The sequence below is a fragment of the Montipora foliosa genome, chromosome 10 (assembly GCF_036669935.1).
Source record: "Montipora foliosa isolate CH-2021 chromosome 10, ASM3666993v2, whole genome shotgun sequence".
In the NCBI taxonomy this organism is placed as follows: Eukaryota; Metazoa; Cnidaria; class Anthozoa; order Scleractinia; family Acroporidae; genus Montipora; species Montipora foliosa.
In genome coordinates this window covers 5,384,362-5,399,361 of record NC_090878.1, presented here as the reverse complement: position 1 = coordinate 5,399,361, position 15,000 = coordinate 5,384,362, and the positions used below count along the sequence as shown (strand labels likewise).

Below are 15,000 nucleotides of genomic sequence, written 5' to 3'. Positions count from 1 at the left end.
TACATTTCCATTCTTATATAATATTACAATGTTTTCTATATTTAGAAAGAGAGAAGAGAAATTAGACAGTTACTAAGATACTAAAAGATAAGTTACATACAGGGAAATGCCAAGCATCTAAATAAACCGTAAGGTTTTCTAGTTAGACACTAGACCTGCTTAGTATCATAGAGTATGCAGACATCTATACACACACAGAACGAACAAAAGACGCACTATTACACTAAATAAATAATGACTGGGGAGAAGATCAAATTGAATTAATTTTGCTTCGACAACAGATATTGTTTGACAACTTCAGTTCACTAAATTTTTCTTCAATCGAAAGCAATTTTGATCTTATTGGTCTAATTTCCTCCTCGAGGAGGTTTTTGATGTCATTCAAGGTTGCCATGAACAAAACAAATAACAAGATACCTGCATAAAGTAAAACGATAGCCAAAATGGCGGAGCTACTACAATATACAGCCGGCAGCCATGGCGCCATATGCTACTTCTGTAGAAACAATACAGAAGCCATTCTATACAACAGATACCATGTGAAAGCTTTGTGCACCACCCAAAGGGTGTACAGTGCAGGGTGCACGTTGCAGGTTTTAGGGATGCAGGTCATTATTTTTACCATGATAACTGAAACGACCCAAACCTTTACAAAAAATGCCAACCTTGGGCTTAAACATTTTATCTAATGCACAGAGTTTAGACCTAATGTTAGCATTAATTAGTAAAGGTTTGGGTCATTTCAGCTATGGTGAAACTCAGTTTACACCCTCCAGTGCACAACCAGAGGATGTGTGATATGTATGAAATAACATGGATTTCCACGAAGATGGTACTACCAAATGACTTACAATTTTTGCAAATTATTCAAAAATATTTTTGTGCCTAGCCCTTAGTTCAATTTTTTCCAGGGTACCCAACATTGCATCTCTATATTTTCATGTACTCTGATTAATCGATCATTCATGCATTTTAAAATTCCTCAAAAGTTATTTATATTTACTTCAAACTTGTAGTGAAAAAGGTTAACCTTAGTTTTATTATGTACTTAGAAAAACTTTGATGCATGTAATTGCTTTATTTTCAATAGAACAAGTTTTGCAGGGGCATTTAAACAGACTTCCAGAGCCACCAATGATACGAGAGAACCTCAAGAAAGAAATCAAAATGTTTGTAGAAATGTTGCAACAAAGAGCTAAGGAGGAAGGGAGGTTTGTATAATTTATTATTAAGCTACTTAAAATTATTGCAGTTAGCTTTTATTATGTCTGAAAAAGTAAAGAACATATATTTTTATTCATGTTCCTCTGGCCCCAGCACTTGTTAGAAGGGTGAGTAGCACTAGGTATCCACTGGATAACTGAATTGGTTTTGGTAGTGTTTATTCACTGAATAGTGATTAATCTGGTAAATAACATATAATCCACCTTTTGACTGGTGAGGCCTAAGGAGTAACCTGAAAGGTGTGGTAAGAGCAGTAAGATTGCATTTACTTGGTTGGTGTGTAACAATTCTGAGACATTTTTGATCATCTTACAAATAGAGAAATTTTCATTAATTTTATTGATTGTCATGCTTCTTTTGGCTTTTGGTGTAGATTCTGATAAAATAATACCAAGTATAGGTAATCCATTTGATAATCATTATCTTGCCACTCAAAACAAGTATACAGGGCAGCAGTCCAGTGAATTTTATTTAGGTTCCTACCCAAGAGACGCTCTCTGTTTGAGATTCTTGGCAGCCTTCATCATACATGCATCTCTTTCTCAAGGTTTCACCAGGCAGATGCAAAAGACTTGGATTAATTTGCTCACCTCGGAATCAATGTAATGAAAATGATAGGGCCTTGCAAAATCCCTGGAGCCTTAATCTTTAAGCTAACCTTGATGAAATTGGGCCAAACATCAATAGTTTTGGTTTACAAAACTGTTTTTTGGTCGATCCAAGGTAAGCAATCTGCGTTGATCTGGTCCTACTTTTGTACCTGCCATCTTCCACCTGTTGCTTTCAAAGGTCCTCAAACCTTCCCAAACCCTTCTCCAGCCCATCGCCATATTATTTTAGTGGGTTGTTCCCTGGCTTAGACTACCATAAGACTTTAGAAGAAGCAGATATACCGGTACATGTACATGTACCTACATACCTATATTAAGATACATAGTGATATTCCAATTTTTAATTATAATATGTAGAAATTTTAAGAAACATTTTTAGTATTTACACTTAAAAGCATTAAGTAATGCAATATTCTATTAAACTATCTATCTATCTCTTGGGTAGTAACCCAGTTATACATGTACCAGTCTCACAATCTCAAAAACATATATTCTTGCTAGTTACTTCTAGTTTTTTGATCATGTACTATGTGTTATAAAAGCCATACACAGTAGTCTAAGAGTTCAGTAGTTACTGCGTAATGATCGTAGAAGATTCGTAGGATTCACTACCAGCTACATGTATCTGTTATTTTTGCCATTCTCTATCAAGCTATCAAGTTATCTTGTTCTGAGTCGTCTACCAAATTCAAACCTACTTCTACTACAGTACTTCAACTACTACTACTACTACTACTACTACTACTACTACTACTACCACTACTACTACTACTACTACTTGTATTGTCATCGCTACTACTACAGTAACTAGTCAACTACTACAATGCGACCATCATTATCTGTGTATTTCCACTACAGTAGATAATTGTAGATAATTGTAGTTGACTCAATTGTAGATAATTGTAGTTGACTCAATTGTAGATAATTGTAGATAATTGTAGTTGACTCAATTGTAGATAATTGTAGTTGACTCAATAGAAAAATGAACTGTTATCAAATTTGGTTGAGCATGAGTATGAGTGTACAGGGTAGCCACAGTTTGCTGAGCTCTGTCGTTTTCGTTTCATTTCTTCTCTCCGGTTGCTGTAATAATGGATTCTTTTGCTGTAGATCACATCTAACTGCCTGGGGTCCATCCTCGACAGTTGTGCTCTTTTCGGAATCGCCGTCTGCTTCAGAAAATCAGATATTTTTCATGGGGCTGATTCTTTCTTAGACAAATGCAGTTGGAGATGCAAATTTTATGGACCAGAATACTTACAATGGAACTGATTTTGCTAATGAGCTCTCATTGTTGCTGCCAACCTGGAACACCACGGCCAACAACAATAGGACTGTCACAAATAATGGAATGAGGACTTGTCTACTTCTGAATTGTGCCAGAATCCATCTGATGATTAACAGGAACTTGTTTCATCTTATAACAATACCCCTCATGGCTGCTTTGGACAAGCACGCGCCGTTAATGACAAGAACAATTGTTCAGAGACCTCGTGTTCCATGGTTCAGTCAGGAGTTCAGGGAGGCGAAATGTCAACGAAGGAAAGCTGAAAAGAGGTGGAGGAAATCTTAATTGGAGTCTGATCTCGCTGCTTTAACGTAATTTGACTACCGTATAAACGCCATTAATCTGCCTGCACCTTTTTTCCGATCTCTTCATACAATCCGGTTTCCTAGGTGATAGAGTAAACTAGAGGATTTACATTCCATCCAGCTTAGTTTCGCCAATGAATAGAATGTCAAACATATTCCGGTTTAACATATCTTTAACCTCATCGAGCTTGTTTTGAATGGAGTTGATATTCAAATGAGCAATTTTAATGTTGGACTTGTAGTAACTGCTTATATTCCCTGAAAACCATTCCAATGAGTCAGGTATCGAATGATCGTCGCTCATAACACTCAGTATTTCCTCATTCTCCGAATCTTCAAAAAAGCATTATTACCATCAAGGCTTTGGGCACACTGGTGTGGAACACTCCTTGTCATTGTTTCAACAGAAGTACTAAAACATCGGCATGCAATCAACTTTCATTTTGACAACCGGGTAATGCCCTCAAAGCCACTGTTTACCTGTGTTGAGTTGATTGTCTTGGTCCTTTCACCATTCATCACTGACAAACAACCGCTAAAAGATGCAGTGTATTCTTCACCTGTCTAGCTGCCCAAGCTGTTTTCATCAAAGTTGTTCACACTCTGAACACTATATCCTTCATTAATGCTTTAATATGTAGATTATAGCAAGGAGATGATGACCTGAAGGGATCTGATCTGACAATGGTGGAAACTTTGTGAAAGGGGAAAAAGAGCTACACAAGGTTCTTCAAGAATAGATTCAAGATCAAATTTACGATTTTTTGTGGCAACAATGGTCGTTCAATCTGCCAATGCCCCACATTATGGAGGAGTGTGGGAGAGATGCATCGGGACTGTAAGAAAAGTGATTAATGCGTTACTCATGCAGCAAGTCCTGGATGATGAAGTGCAAAGTGGGATCTACTGTGAATAGCACACTAATCACCAAGGTTTAAGATGATCCATGGGGTCTTCATGCTTTAACCCCAAATTGTCTGCTGCTGCTTCAACCCAAATCATCAACTCCACCAGGCGTTTTCTCTAGTAAGGAAGACACCTACATGTACATTTACAGCTGTCGCAGATGGCATCAAATACAATATCTGGCGCTGCTGGACCTGAGAATTCATGTTGACATTGCAGCAGTCTTAGAAGTGAAACAGGAAATGCAGAAACCTGGTCGTAAATGACATTGTACTTGAGGAAATACCCTGTAGTGTTTGACTGTTGCGACGAATGCTGGAAGTTCACTGCAACTGAAGGGACAGTTTAGTGCATTCAGCTAAAGTGAAGGCAAGTACCTCAGAGTTGGTGCAACCAATCGACAAGAGTGTGTTAATGAGATGTGCAGATATGTCAAACAAGGATTAAATTATGAACATTGGATAGCTAGTAGGATGTTCAGTTTTGTATAAAATGAGTTTTCAAACTTAAAGTTGTCAATTATAAACTGAAGGCTTGCAATAGCATCTTTAAGGGGGTGGAAATGTTGGTTTTAAAACTGCCTACTTTCCTATTTTTTGTTGTGACCACAGTACTCCAACATGCTTTGTTCAGTATTGCAATTCACATAGGAATTTGCAATCTCATGTTACTACGTGTTCTGCGTGGAACATAGAAAATGGTAGAATGTGCATTCTCGTCAATGCTTGGTTTTTTTTTTAATCACATGCTATCAATTTTGTTATGAAAGCCATACACATTAGTAATAGTTCAGAAGTTACTGCTCAGTGATCGTAGGATTCACTAACAGCTATCCGTTATTTTTGCTACCTGTTCTCTATAAATCTACATGTATCAATTGAGTTATCTTGGTGTGAATTCAATTCTACTTCTGCTACTTCGACTACTTCCATGCCACTACTGCTACTACTATCATCACCACTATGCCGCTACACTGTGACCATCATTATCTTCATTTCTACTACAGTATATTTTTTATCATTATTAATATCGCTGATGTGTAACTTGATGGAACTGTGAACTGTTGTGAAATTTGGTTTAATCATTCTATCAGACTAGTGTAGTTTTGATTTGTTTATCATCTCACACCACACTACCCCTGTGATTGTTGAAGATTGAGAAATTTGCAACCTCTAGAGTCTTGGCAGTCACAATTACCTTATCATAATCTAAAAGATACATGATTGTAGTCATGGATGATTGTGGTTGATTTATGTGGTTAAGCTGGTCTCGATACCAGTGAGTACACGTCAATATGTCAGAGAGATCATTACAGAGAAATGAGCATGAATCTCTCTGAGAGAAGTCAGAGAGATGTCAGAGAGATCATTGCAGAGAAATGAGCAACTTCTGCAGTTGTGAACAGAAATGAGAACAGAACAGAATCTAGGCTTGAATGGCATTTGATTGCACCACCCTGTGATTTGCTGCACACTGCTCTGTCGTCTAAGCTATCAATCCATCATTGCAAGTTCATTTTATATCCCAAGTATAAAGTGAATGTGATCTAGATTGTATATGAAATAATATCGTATGAATGAACTTAGGAGTTGAGATGATGGATGCTAGAGATATCATCAGTGAAATAAACCATTAATACATTATTTTCAGGAAAGAAGCCTGAAAAAAATCCAGGCATTGACAAGATTTAAATACACAACCATTCAATCCAATGAACCTTACATGTATTTTTAGGTGCCTATCCAGGAGAAAGAACCACTTTTAGGGGGACATGATTGTATACAACTTCCTCCAAACTTCTACCTGTTGATTTCCAAGGCTCTCAAATCATCCCTAACCATTAATAATAATAATATTGATAATAATAATAATAATAATAATAATGATAATAATAATAATAATAATAATAATAATTATAGTAATAATAATAATAATAATAATAGTTTATTTTGTATAGCACACACCTCCACTATTTTCTCAAGGTGCTTTACAAATTAAACTAAAACTCAAAATCAGCGTTACTCTAAAAAGTTCAGAACTAAAAAACTATTACACTAAAAACTAAAAATATGCTAACGAGTTAACCCTAACAAATTTACCAATAAGAAAAGTCTAGAGTTTCTTCTTAAATATTAAAACTGTACTGGATTTTCGTATTTCCAAGTGAACAGTATTCCATATCTTTGGGGTGCATACAGCGAAAGCTCTATCACCACACATCTTGGTTCTACTCTTCTGCTGCTTCAATAGGTCTTGAGAGCTCAAGCGTAGTGATCATTCTCCTATAATATTAAACATAAGCATAATAATTCATTAATAATAGCTCAGATAGTAGTAGTGTGCAGTGTAATCACACAGTCGTGGGTTCAAATCTGGTTTAAGCCTGGATTTGCTTCAGGCTAATCTTTTGCCACTGGATAAGTTGCTCATTTCACCACAATGATCTCTTCAACATTAACCATCTCATCTCTTCACTTCCAATGTACAGTATGATATTTCATGAATAGACATTACCAATAAAAAATTTATATTTATGAAAGTTCTTAATCTTGTGTGGTCAGATAAGCAAATTGATTTTAATAGTTTTTGACTCTTTACTTATAATAAGTAAAAAATAATACAAGTTTGAAACCATTTGTTTCTATTTCTCTCCTTTTAACTTGTCCTGTGTTTTTGTATTTTTGTTACCTAGGACTTCAACCTCCATTTTGAATAAAGAGGAATCAAATATAGTGGAATATGTTTTTGAAAATAAAGGTAAAGCAACCTGTCCAAATATCTAAATTTACTGCAGCTTAAGGCATAACCACATAACAGCAGAATATCTTTTACCATGAATAAGGTGGCTTTCCTCCTGGATGTGTGGTTCTTTTTCTAGCTGTCAGTATCCATTGATGCCACTTTTTTGGGGTACTCGTACATCATGCCAACCAAATTCAAAAGCGGTACTATTTACTAGGGAACTGAACTAAAAGTCCTCAAGCTATCCTGAAGTTCATTGAAATATACCAATGATAATGTTTTTAATTTTTCTTTCCAGGAGCAGGGGGACCCTCCTCCCCTTCTGGTCGTCCATCCACTGCACATTCGAAAGATGGGCGACAAACCCCAATGAGAGCCACACCCAGTAGTGATGGCAGTAGGTGAGGACCTAATTGTATTGAAATATTGTCTCTAGAGAAAGGAGATTCTGGTCATGAGATTGTTGTGCTCACTCATTATCGCTTTGTTTTTTGTTTGTTTTTAATTCTCTACTTTTTGTTGCCACTGTCGCCATAGCAACAGTCGCCAGAATGTCCTCATTCTGCTTGTCTGAGAGAATGTCCGTGGTGGTAGAGTAGTTATGTTGTGCTTGTAATTTGGAACACAAGCTTGTGAATTTGTTTTTTCTCTCTTATATTTGTCTACTCATTCTTTTACATTGATGCAATTATCTCTTTGCATGTTTGAATAAAATTAATGTTGTTGTTGTTGTTGTTGTTGTTGTTGAAAACAGTGGACACTTCTAGACACTCCAATATGTTTTGCTTCAGGTGTACATCTTCTCTTAGTGATCATCTGGACTCCATGAACGACAAACTTAATGCCCTGGAAATTGATAGGATAGCTGATCATTTAAGGTATTCATATTCAGTATGTAAAATACAGCTGTGCAATTGCATTTCCAGTACTTTTGGAAGACATCACAACGTCCCCCAACCCTCAGAAAGTCTAAGAGCTCCATGTAGCATTGTTTGTTTGGGGTTTTAGTTACTGACTGTTGGGGAGACAATTTTAGTTTCAATCCTACTGCATGACTGAATTTGACATCCCCAGCTATTTATCTGTACTGTGCAGCAATACTTTGCCTTACTGTGCCTTTGATTCAACCCAGTAGTCCATTATAGTTGACCGGTTTTGAGTGTTATGGACGTGGCAATAATTGTTGTCAAAGTCATCTTAGCCTAGTCAAATGGCCTGGCTCCTAGTAGTTGCCTTTAGCTCAGTGGTAGTCAGTCAGAACTACTTATCGGAAGGTTGTAGGTCCGACTCCTGAGAAGAAGTACTCAGATTTTTTCCGAGTCATGAGTCACCATCACAAAAATACATCACATCGTGACATTTAGCGGGGTAAAGATCATTACCATCTTCTCCATTTTAATAGCGAAAATGTACCTGCATTTCGCTGATTCTGGTTCTAGCATACTGACTATAGTGGGACAATTGTCACAGGAGCCTAGTTTGATAGCCTGGCTCCCATGAAACTTCCACAGCTCTTTCGGACTAGTAATCTGAAGGGCATAAGTTCAATCCCTGCAAAGGAACACCCAGGTTTTTTTCCGGCTATCTCTGAGTCATTATTGATGAAATGAATTCATCTCTTTATTCGTTTACAGGGGTTAACATTTTACCCTCTCCTCTCGTACATTTGTGATCAGACATTAATTTGTTCTCTGTTTGTTTAGGCAACTGCTAGTGGAGGAAAAGGAGGGTCTTCTTGGAGACATAGCCTTTTTGCAGGTATGCATCAACAACTCTTTCATTGTTACTGACTCAGAGGTAGTTTTCATGTGTTTCTATACTAATACATGTGAGTATAAATCTTCGTTATTTTAAGCACATCTATCAAAACGAGTGTCCAAGAAACTGTAACAAAGAAATGGGAGCCTTTTGTACCTTTTCTTTGATTGATAAACCAGAGACCCCCATGTAAACAACTTTCTTTCTTCCTCTCTCTAAACCTGTAGAACTTTTGTGCAGTCTAAGACTCTCGCCCGGAATTCTCTTTGCTACTCAACTAATTGCAAGCTGTTAGTGTGTTTTAGTTTCTAACTTTTTTCATTTTTTTAACTGTAGTGTTGATAGTGTAAGTTGTAGTGGATCTTTTCTTTTTGTAATTATGTCAAAATGAACACATGACGTAATCCGGTGGTTAAGGAGGTGGGTTTGCATGTGATTAAAAGTGAGGTGCCTGTGAACTAGTTTGATAGCTAAGTGCACTTCCACTATAAAACAAAACAATTAATTTAATTTTTGGGAAGTACTCTCACAGCAACACCCATCATTACACCAACCCTGCAACATTCTTTATGTGTTTTTTTTACCTTGTTTCACAACCTAGTATCTTTCATCTATTCAGGACTGTTTGATGGAAGAATCAAATTACCGAGACAGTGTCACTTCCAATCATCACTCGGAACCATCTCTAAGAGGTACGACACTTAAATGATCTTTGTTCTTGGGAGGCACATATAAATAGAACATTAAAAACGAAAGTGATTGAAAAAGGACTGCAATTTTTTTTACTTCTGACCCCCACCCTCGTTAGAGGGTTAGGATAGTGGAAGAGGAGGTACATTTTCCAGACCTAAAACGGTAACCCTCAGCAACCAGTTACCTATTAGTCACTAGAGGATTAACGCTTATGTCAAATAATCCTTATGACACTGTGATTGAATGTAGTGCTGCAGAGGTAGTCAAAGACACCAGGGAAATGACCTTTACTTGAAAGCAAATTAAACATACATTTTTCGTGAAGAGGGGAAACCAATATACCCAGGGAAAATCTCTCGAAGCAAATGTCTACACAGACCCATACAGAACTTTTCACCACTATACAGTGCTATACAAACCTGTATGAAAGGGCTATACAGAGCTGTACAGGGGTATACAAAGCGGACTGAGCTATAAAGGGCTATACAGGGGTATACATCTAGCTCTACAGGGCTGTACACTGCCTGCTAGACAGGGCTATACAAGGTCAAGTCAAGTCAAGTCAAGTCAATTTTTATTTGAACTCACACAGAAATAATAATTAAGACAAATTTATTGCTTAAAATATAAAATGAAGAGATTGCGAAGGAAAAGAAATTTTACAATTGTAGGTTCATTGTGCAGAGTTTGGGACACCTAAACCGTTCATGGAACTAACCGAGTAGGTGACCCAAAACAAGAAATATGAGTAGAAGGAATAGAGATGGAAAATAATTGTTTTCGATAAAAAGTATTTCTTCATTATTTAAGTAGCAGTTAAAGATAATATAATCATGAAACAATTAGGAATCAATAATAGTACTATAACCATCAATAGCAGAAGTTTTGATATACGGTATTCATTTGACGAAAACTGGAAAACGGCTTGATTTTCTTAACATCAATGGATAAAGAATGCCAAAGTTTTGGACCAGTGTAACTGAGAGACAGGGCTGTACAAAGCTATACAAGGTATTTAGGGCTATACAGAGCTATACAGGGGTACACAAGGGAATACAAGGCTATAAAGATCTATACAGGGCAATATAGATCAATACATACCATACATGTATAGAAATTTTTGTGCTTTTAAATAACATTTATTGTGACTTTTAGTTGTTATAAGAACATCTGACTCACCCTTGCATGGCCAAGGGATGGAAGCTATAGCTATGAAAGCAATCTTTTTACACAATTGTGATTGCTGAACTCCCAATTTGCTCTAAGAGTTTTTCACTCCAGTGGAAGAAAGCAGGAACTTATAATAATAAATAATAATAATAAGGCATGAAACAAGCGGGCACCTAAAGTTGTGCGCATAACCCCTTTTGGGCATTCTAAAAATATTGTATCATTATTGCATAATGAATACCTAGACGATGATCTAATACAGATCAGTTTACTTAAATAACTAGGAGCCATGCCATGAATCGCCTTAAAAAGTAATCATCAAGATCTTGAATTGAATACGATAATTTACTGGCAGCCAATGAAGGTTGTAAAGTACAGGATTAATATGATCGAATTTCATTGTGTCCATTATAAGCCTGGCTGCCATATTCTGTATGCGTTGTAATTTTGATAACTGGTACTTGGGTAACCCATATAATAGACTATTGCAATAATCCAGCCTTGAAGTTACGTAAGCATTGACTAATGATTGTCAGCATTCCTTAGATAAGTATTTCGATATGCGCCTAATGTTATGAATGTGGTAGAAAGAGGCCTTGTATATCTGGTTAATATGGCTGTTCATGGACTTGAGGAAGGATGTTCAATGATCTTAAAGAGGGAAGAGGTGTAAATAATGAACAACAGTGAACCCAGGCAGGAACCCTGGGGAACACCGCAGTCCAGAGAAAATTCCACTGACATAGATCCATCAATTGCAACTCGTTGACTCCGACAAGACAGGTACGAGCAGAACCAGTCATGAGCTCTACCCTGCAAGCCAACAACCTTGGTTAGCCGGTCTAGCAAGATGGAATGATCGACCGTGTCAAACCCGGCATTAAGATCCAAAAGGATCAACAGAGTCACATGTTGCAAGTTCATTTTCAGAAGAACATCGTTCATGACTTTGAGCAAGTCCGTCTCTGTGCTATGGTGTTCACGATAAGACTACTGCAGCTCTGGATAGATGTTATTGGTGACCATGTGACCATGCGTCTGTATGAACACAGCATTTTCTGTAAGTTTGGAAATATATTGTAAATTATTATATGGCTCTGTCTCATGAGGACTGGGAACTACAAAATTCACGAATTTGATTGGCTAAAAACGATATAGACGGCGGTCTAGATTTTCCCATCTAGACCGGCATCTAAACCGGTAATGTTTTGCAGTCAAAAGATACCAATATTTATTTATGAAGTGTCAAACAGCATGATGACAAAAGAGAGGATGACGAGCAAACTTTGCCAGAATTAAGTTCAACTCATCGCCACTCATCGCTGTTTGCAAGCAAAATGGCAGTTAGTACAAACCAGTTACATTAAACGAATTAAATTGTTCTTGTTTGGCCGTATAATAAACATCTTATTAACCGAGCTAGGTCAGTCTGTATGGGAGAATCTTGACCTCGGTCGCTGGTACAGACCTCACTGCCTTCGGTCTGTACTGGTGACCTCGGTCAAGATTCTCCCATACAGACCTCCTGCTCGGTTAATAAGAACTAATTACTGACTGGTCGGAAATTCTGAAAAATCGGTTCCATTCTGAGCTTCTTCAACAGGGGATGGACCAAGGCACATTTCCACTGGTCAGCAAAATTAATATACCATTCTGCAGTGAAAGATTTATGATCTTGGTTATAACAGGGAGCAGAGTGTCAATACAGGTGACAAGAAGGGGAGTTGGCATAAGATCAAGCACACATGACTTCTTGGGCGTGGGCTCAATCAATTTCCGTACTTCGTGTTCAGTGAGCAGAGTAAAACTTGTCTTTGGCTCAATCAAAGATACTTCAGACTGGGAGTCAGTGTTACTAGGTGACACATCAACTGACATTTCATCGAGCTCACCCTGAATGGTGACAATCTTCTGGGCGAAAAATTCACCAAACTTATTGGCAAGAGCAACTTTGTCCTTAAAAGGTTGAAATTGAATTTCACAACCGCTACCAAGCAACCACTTTGTTGCCGAGAATAATCTCTTCTGATCGCCACAGTTCTCATCGATGAGTTCTCTGTAAAACACCCTGCGCGCTTCCGTCATAAGGTTGTTAGTTTTATTCTTCAAGTCCTTATACCTCTGTAAATCAGAAAGGAGGCCAGTGCGCCGCCATCTTCTCTCTGCCTTACGCCTCTCCTTTCTCACTTCCTTAATATCGTTGTTAAACCAAGGGATCAGAGGACGCACTGGAATAGATCTAGTAACAAGTGGAGCATGACGGTCTAATGCAGACGCAAGAGTGGTGTTGTAACAATGTACCAGATCGTTGAAATAGTCTGGAGTGTTACTACACAAATCTGAAGCAGCAAGCTCATTAGACAGTGCAACAGTGTCGATATTCTTAATCTTCCTAAACGTTTTAGTCTTCCTGGTGATTATTGGCTTGTCGAGATTGAGCAGACAAGTAACAGACCAGTGATCAGATTTATGATAATCACTAACAAGTGGATCCTTGACCAGGGTGCCGCATTGCCGTGTGTTAATTAGATCCAATGTGTGCCCCGATTCGTGAGTTGGCGTAGTAACATGCTGCAAGAGGTCCATCGCTTCGAGTAAATCAAGAAATTTCACGCGAACAGGATCCCCGACAACATCTACATGAATATTAGATGGCTAATCAGATCAACTGTTGATTCGATTACTTTCTTTCTTTTATATTTCTTTATATTTTCTTTAGATTACTTTCTTTCTTGAGGTTGGGCATGCAACAGTAGCAGCTGATCTTTGATCTGTTGCATGCCTAACCTCAAGCAGAAGAGCAAACTTTTCATTTGGCTATTTTATCTTAGGAGTGCCGCACTTCTTGTGCGGTATGAAACTAGGTAGTAATAAAATGCCAAGTCATACCTTTTGTTGATTACATCACCTGGATTATATTAATGGTCTGGTTCTACTATTGAGCACTCTATCAACAGACGTGCAAATGAAATGTTATATATTTAACAATGATTCCGTGAGTGCTGGTTAGATGTGAGATGGTAAATAGCCAATGAGGCGCGTTAACGCCGAGTTGGCTATAACCAGTCTTATGTCCAACAAGCACGAATGGAATAATTGTTTTATTAAATTCCTTAAACTCCAAAAATTTGGAAGTACGAAATATGAGCGGAAAAAGCATGAAAATCTGAGTGAAATTGAAAAAAACTTGATGAAGATGCGATAATGTGTAATACCTTGAGGTCAGACATACGTAGGCTCATCACAGCCTTTTTGCGTACTTCTAAACGTCGGAATTGATCGAAACTCCCCCCCCCCCCCCCCCCAATTTTTTTCTTTTCTTTTTGGCTTTATTCAAAGAGAAATTTTGCTTTCTGGTGAAAAGAATTTTAGCTTAGCAATGCTTATGGCAGTCTTTTACCATATAAGGTCAAACTAAGGTATATGAGCTGATAACCGAGATTGAGTGAACCAATCATATCATGCGAAATGCATTATCTGACGTTGAGAATTTAATAAATCATATATATATATATATATGACTTCATAGAAGTTTAGGTTTCATGAGTAACCATCGTTTTAATGCTACAGAACTGTTTCGTATGGTACAAGTACCACACTCATCAGGCAATTATATATATATCTCTGATACAGATTTCCCTTCATTTACGTAAACGTTTCTTTAGATTTTCCCTGTTAAAATGTCGTGAATCACCAAAAATACCAAGTGTTTATTGACACTTAAATGCTGACATTTAACAAGTCATGTACAATATTCGCATCAGATCTGTATCACGTTTACAAACTTGAGGCACAACTAAGAGTAAATGTGATACATATCTGCAGCTCGTGTTGTATATATTACTTATAGCTCTATATACCCTTTTTTAGACTGTATACCCCTGTAGTAGCCCTTTATATCTCAGACTTTATACCACTGTATAGCCCTGTATATACTAGTTATGCAAGCCAACACTTTGGAGTGGTATACCGTGGAATATCCTATGAGTCACTTGTATTTTCTTGGTATGCACACAGACCTTTTGGTGTGTGTTCGTACACCAAGAAAATACAAGTGACAAGTGGGTTATTCCACGGTGTACCACGAGAAAGGGTTACATACCTATTTTATACCATGCCATAGAAAATATAGTGGCCAGCAAGGCACAATAGGAAGGTTAGGTGTGATACCGTTGAATGGCACTGATTGATGGGAAGGTTTGGTGGATAACTCATGACAAATATAGATCAGCTTTCCTGCATTCTGATTGGCTGTATTTTCTATGGCATGGTATAAAGCCCTGTATATAACTTTATAGCTCTG

The 15,000-nt window shown here is 37.5% G+C and overlaps 1 protein-coding gene across 1 annotated transcript in view; it reads left to right on the top strand.

Moving 5' to 3' along the window:
• The window catches only part of LOC137974385 (coiled-coil domain-containing protein 24-like), a 28,527-nt gene that overhangs the window by 5,969 nt on the left and 7,558 nt on the right, over nucleotides 1-15,000 (top strand). Inside the window, exons 3-8 of the mRNA XM_068821332.1 lie at nucleotides 1,091-1,211; nucleotides 7,027-7,091; nucleotides 7,375-7,477; nucleotides 7,868-7,954; nucleotides 8,780-8,834; nucleotides 9,454-9,526. Coding sequence (XP_068677433.1) covers nucleotides 1,091-1,211; nucleotides 7,027-7,091; nucleotides 7,375-7,477; nucleotides 7,868-7,954; nucleotides 8,780-8,834; nucleotides 9,454-9,526 — 504 coding nt within the window. The remainder of the gene's footprint in view (nucleotides 1-1,090; nucleotides 1,212-7,026; nucleotides 7,092-7,374; nucleotides 7,478-7,867; nucleotides 7,955-8,779; nucleotides 8,835-9,453; nucleotides 9,527-15,000) is intronic.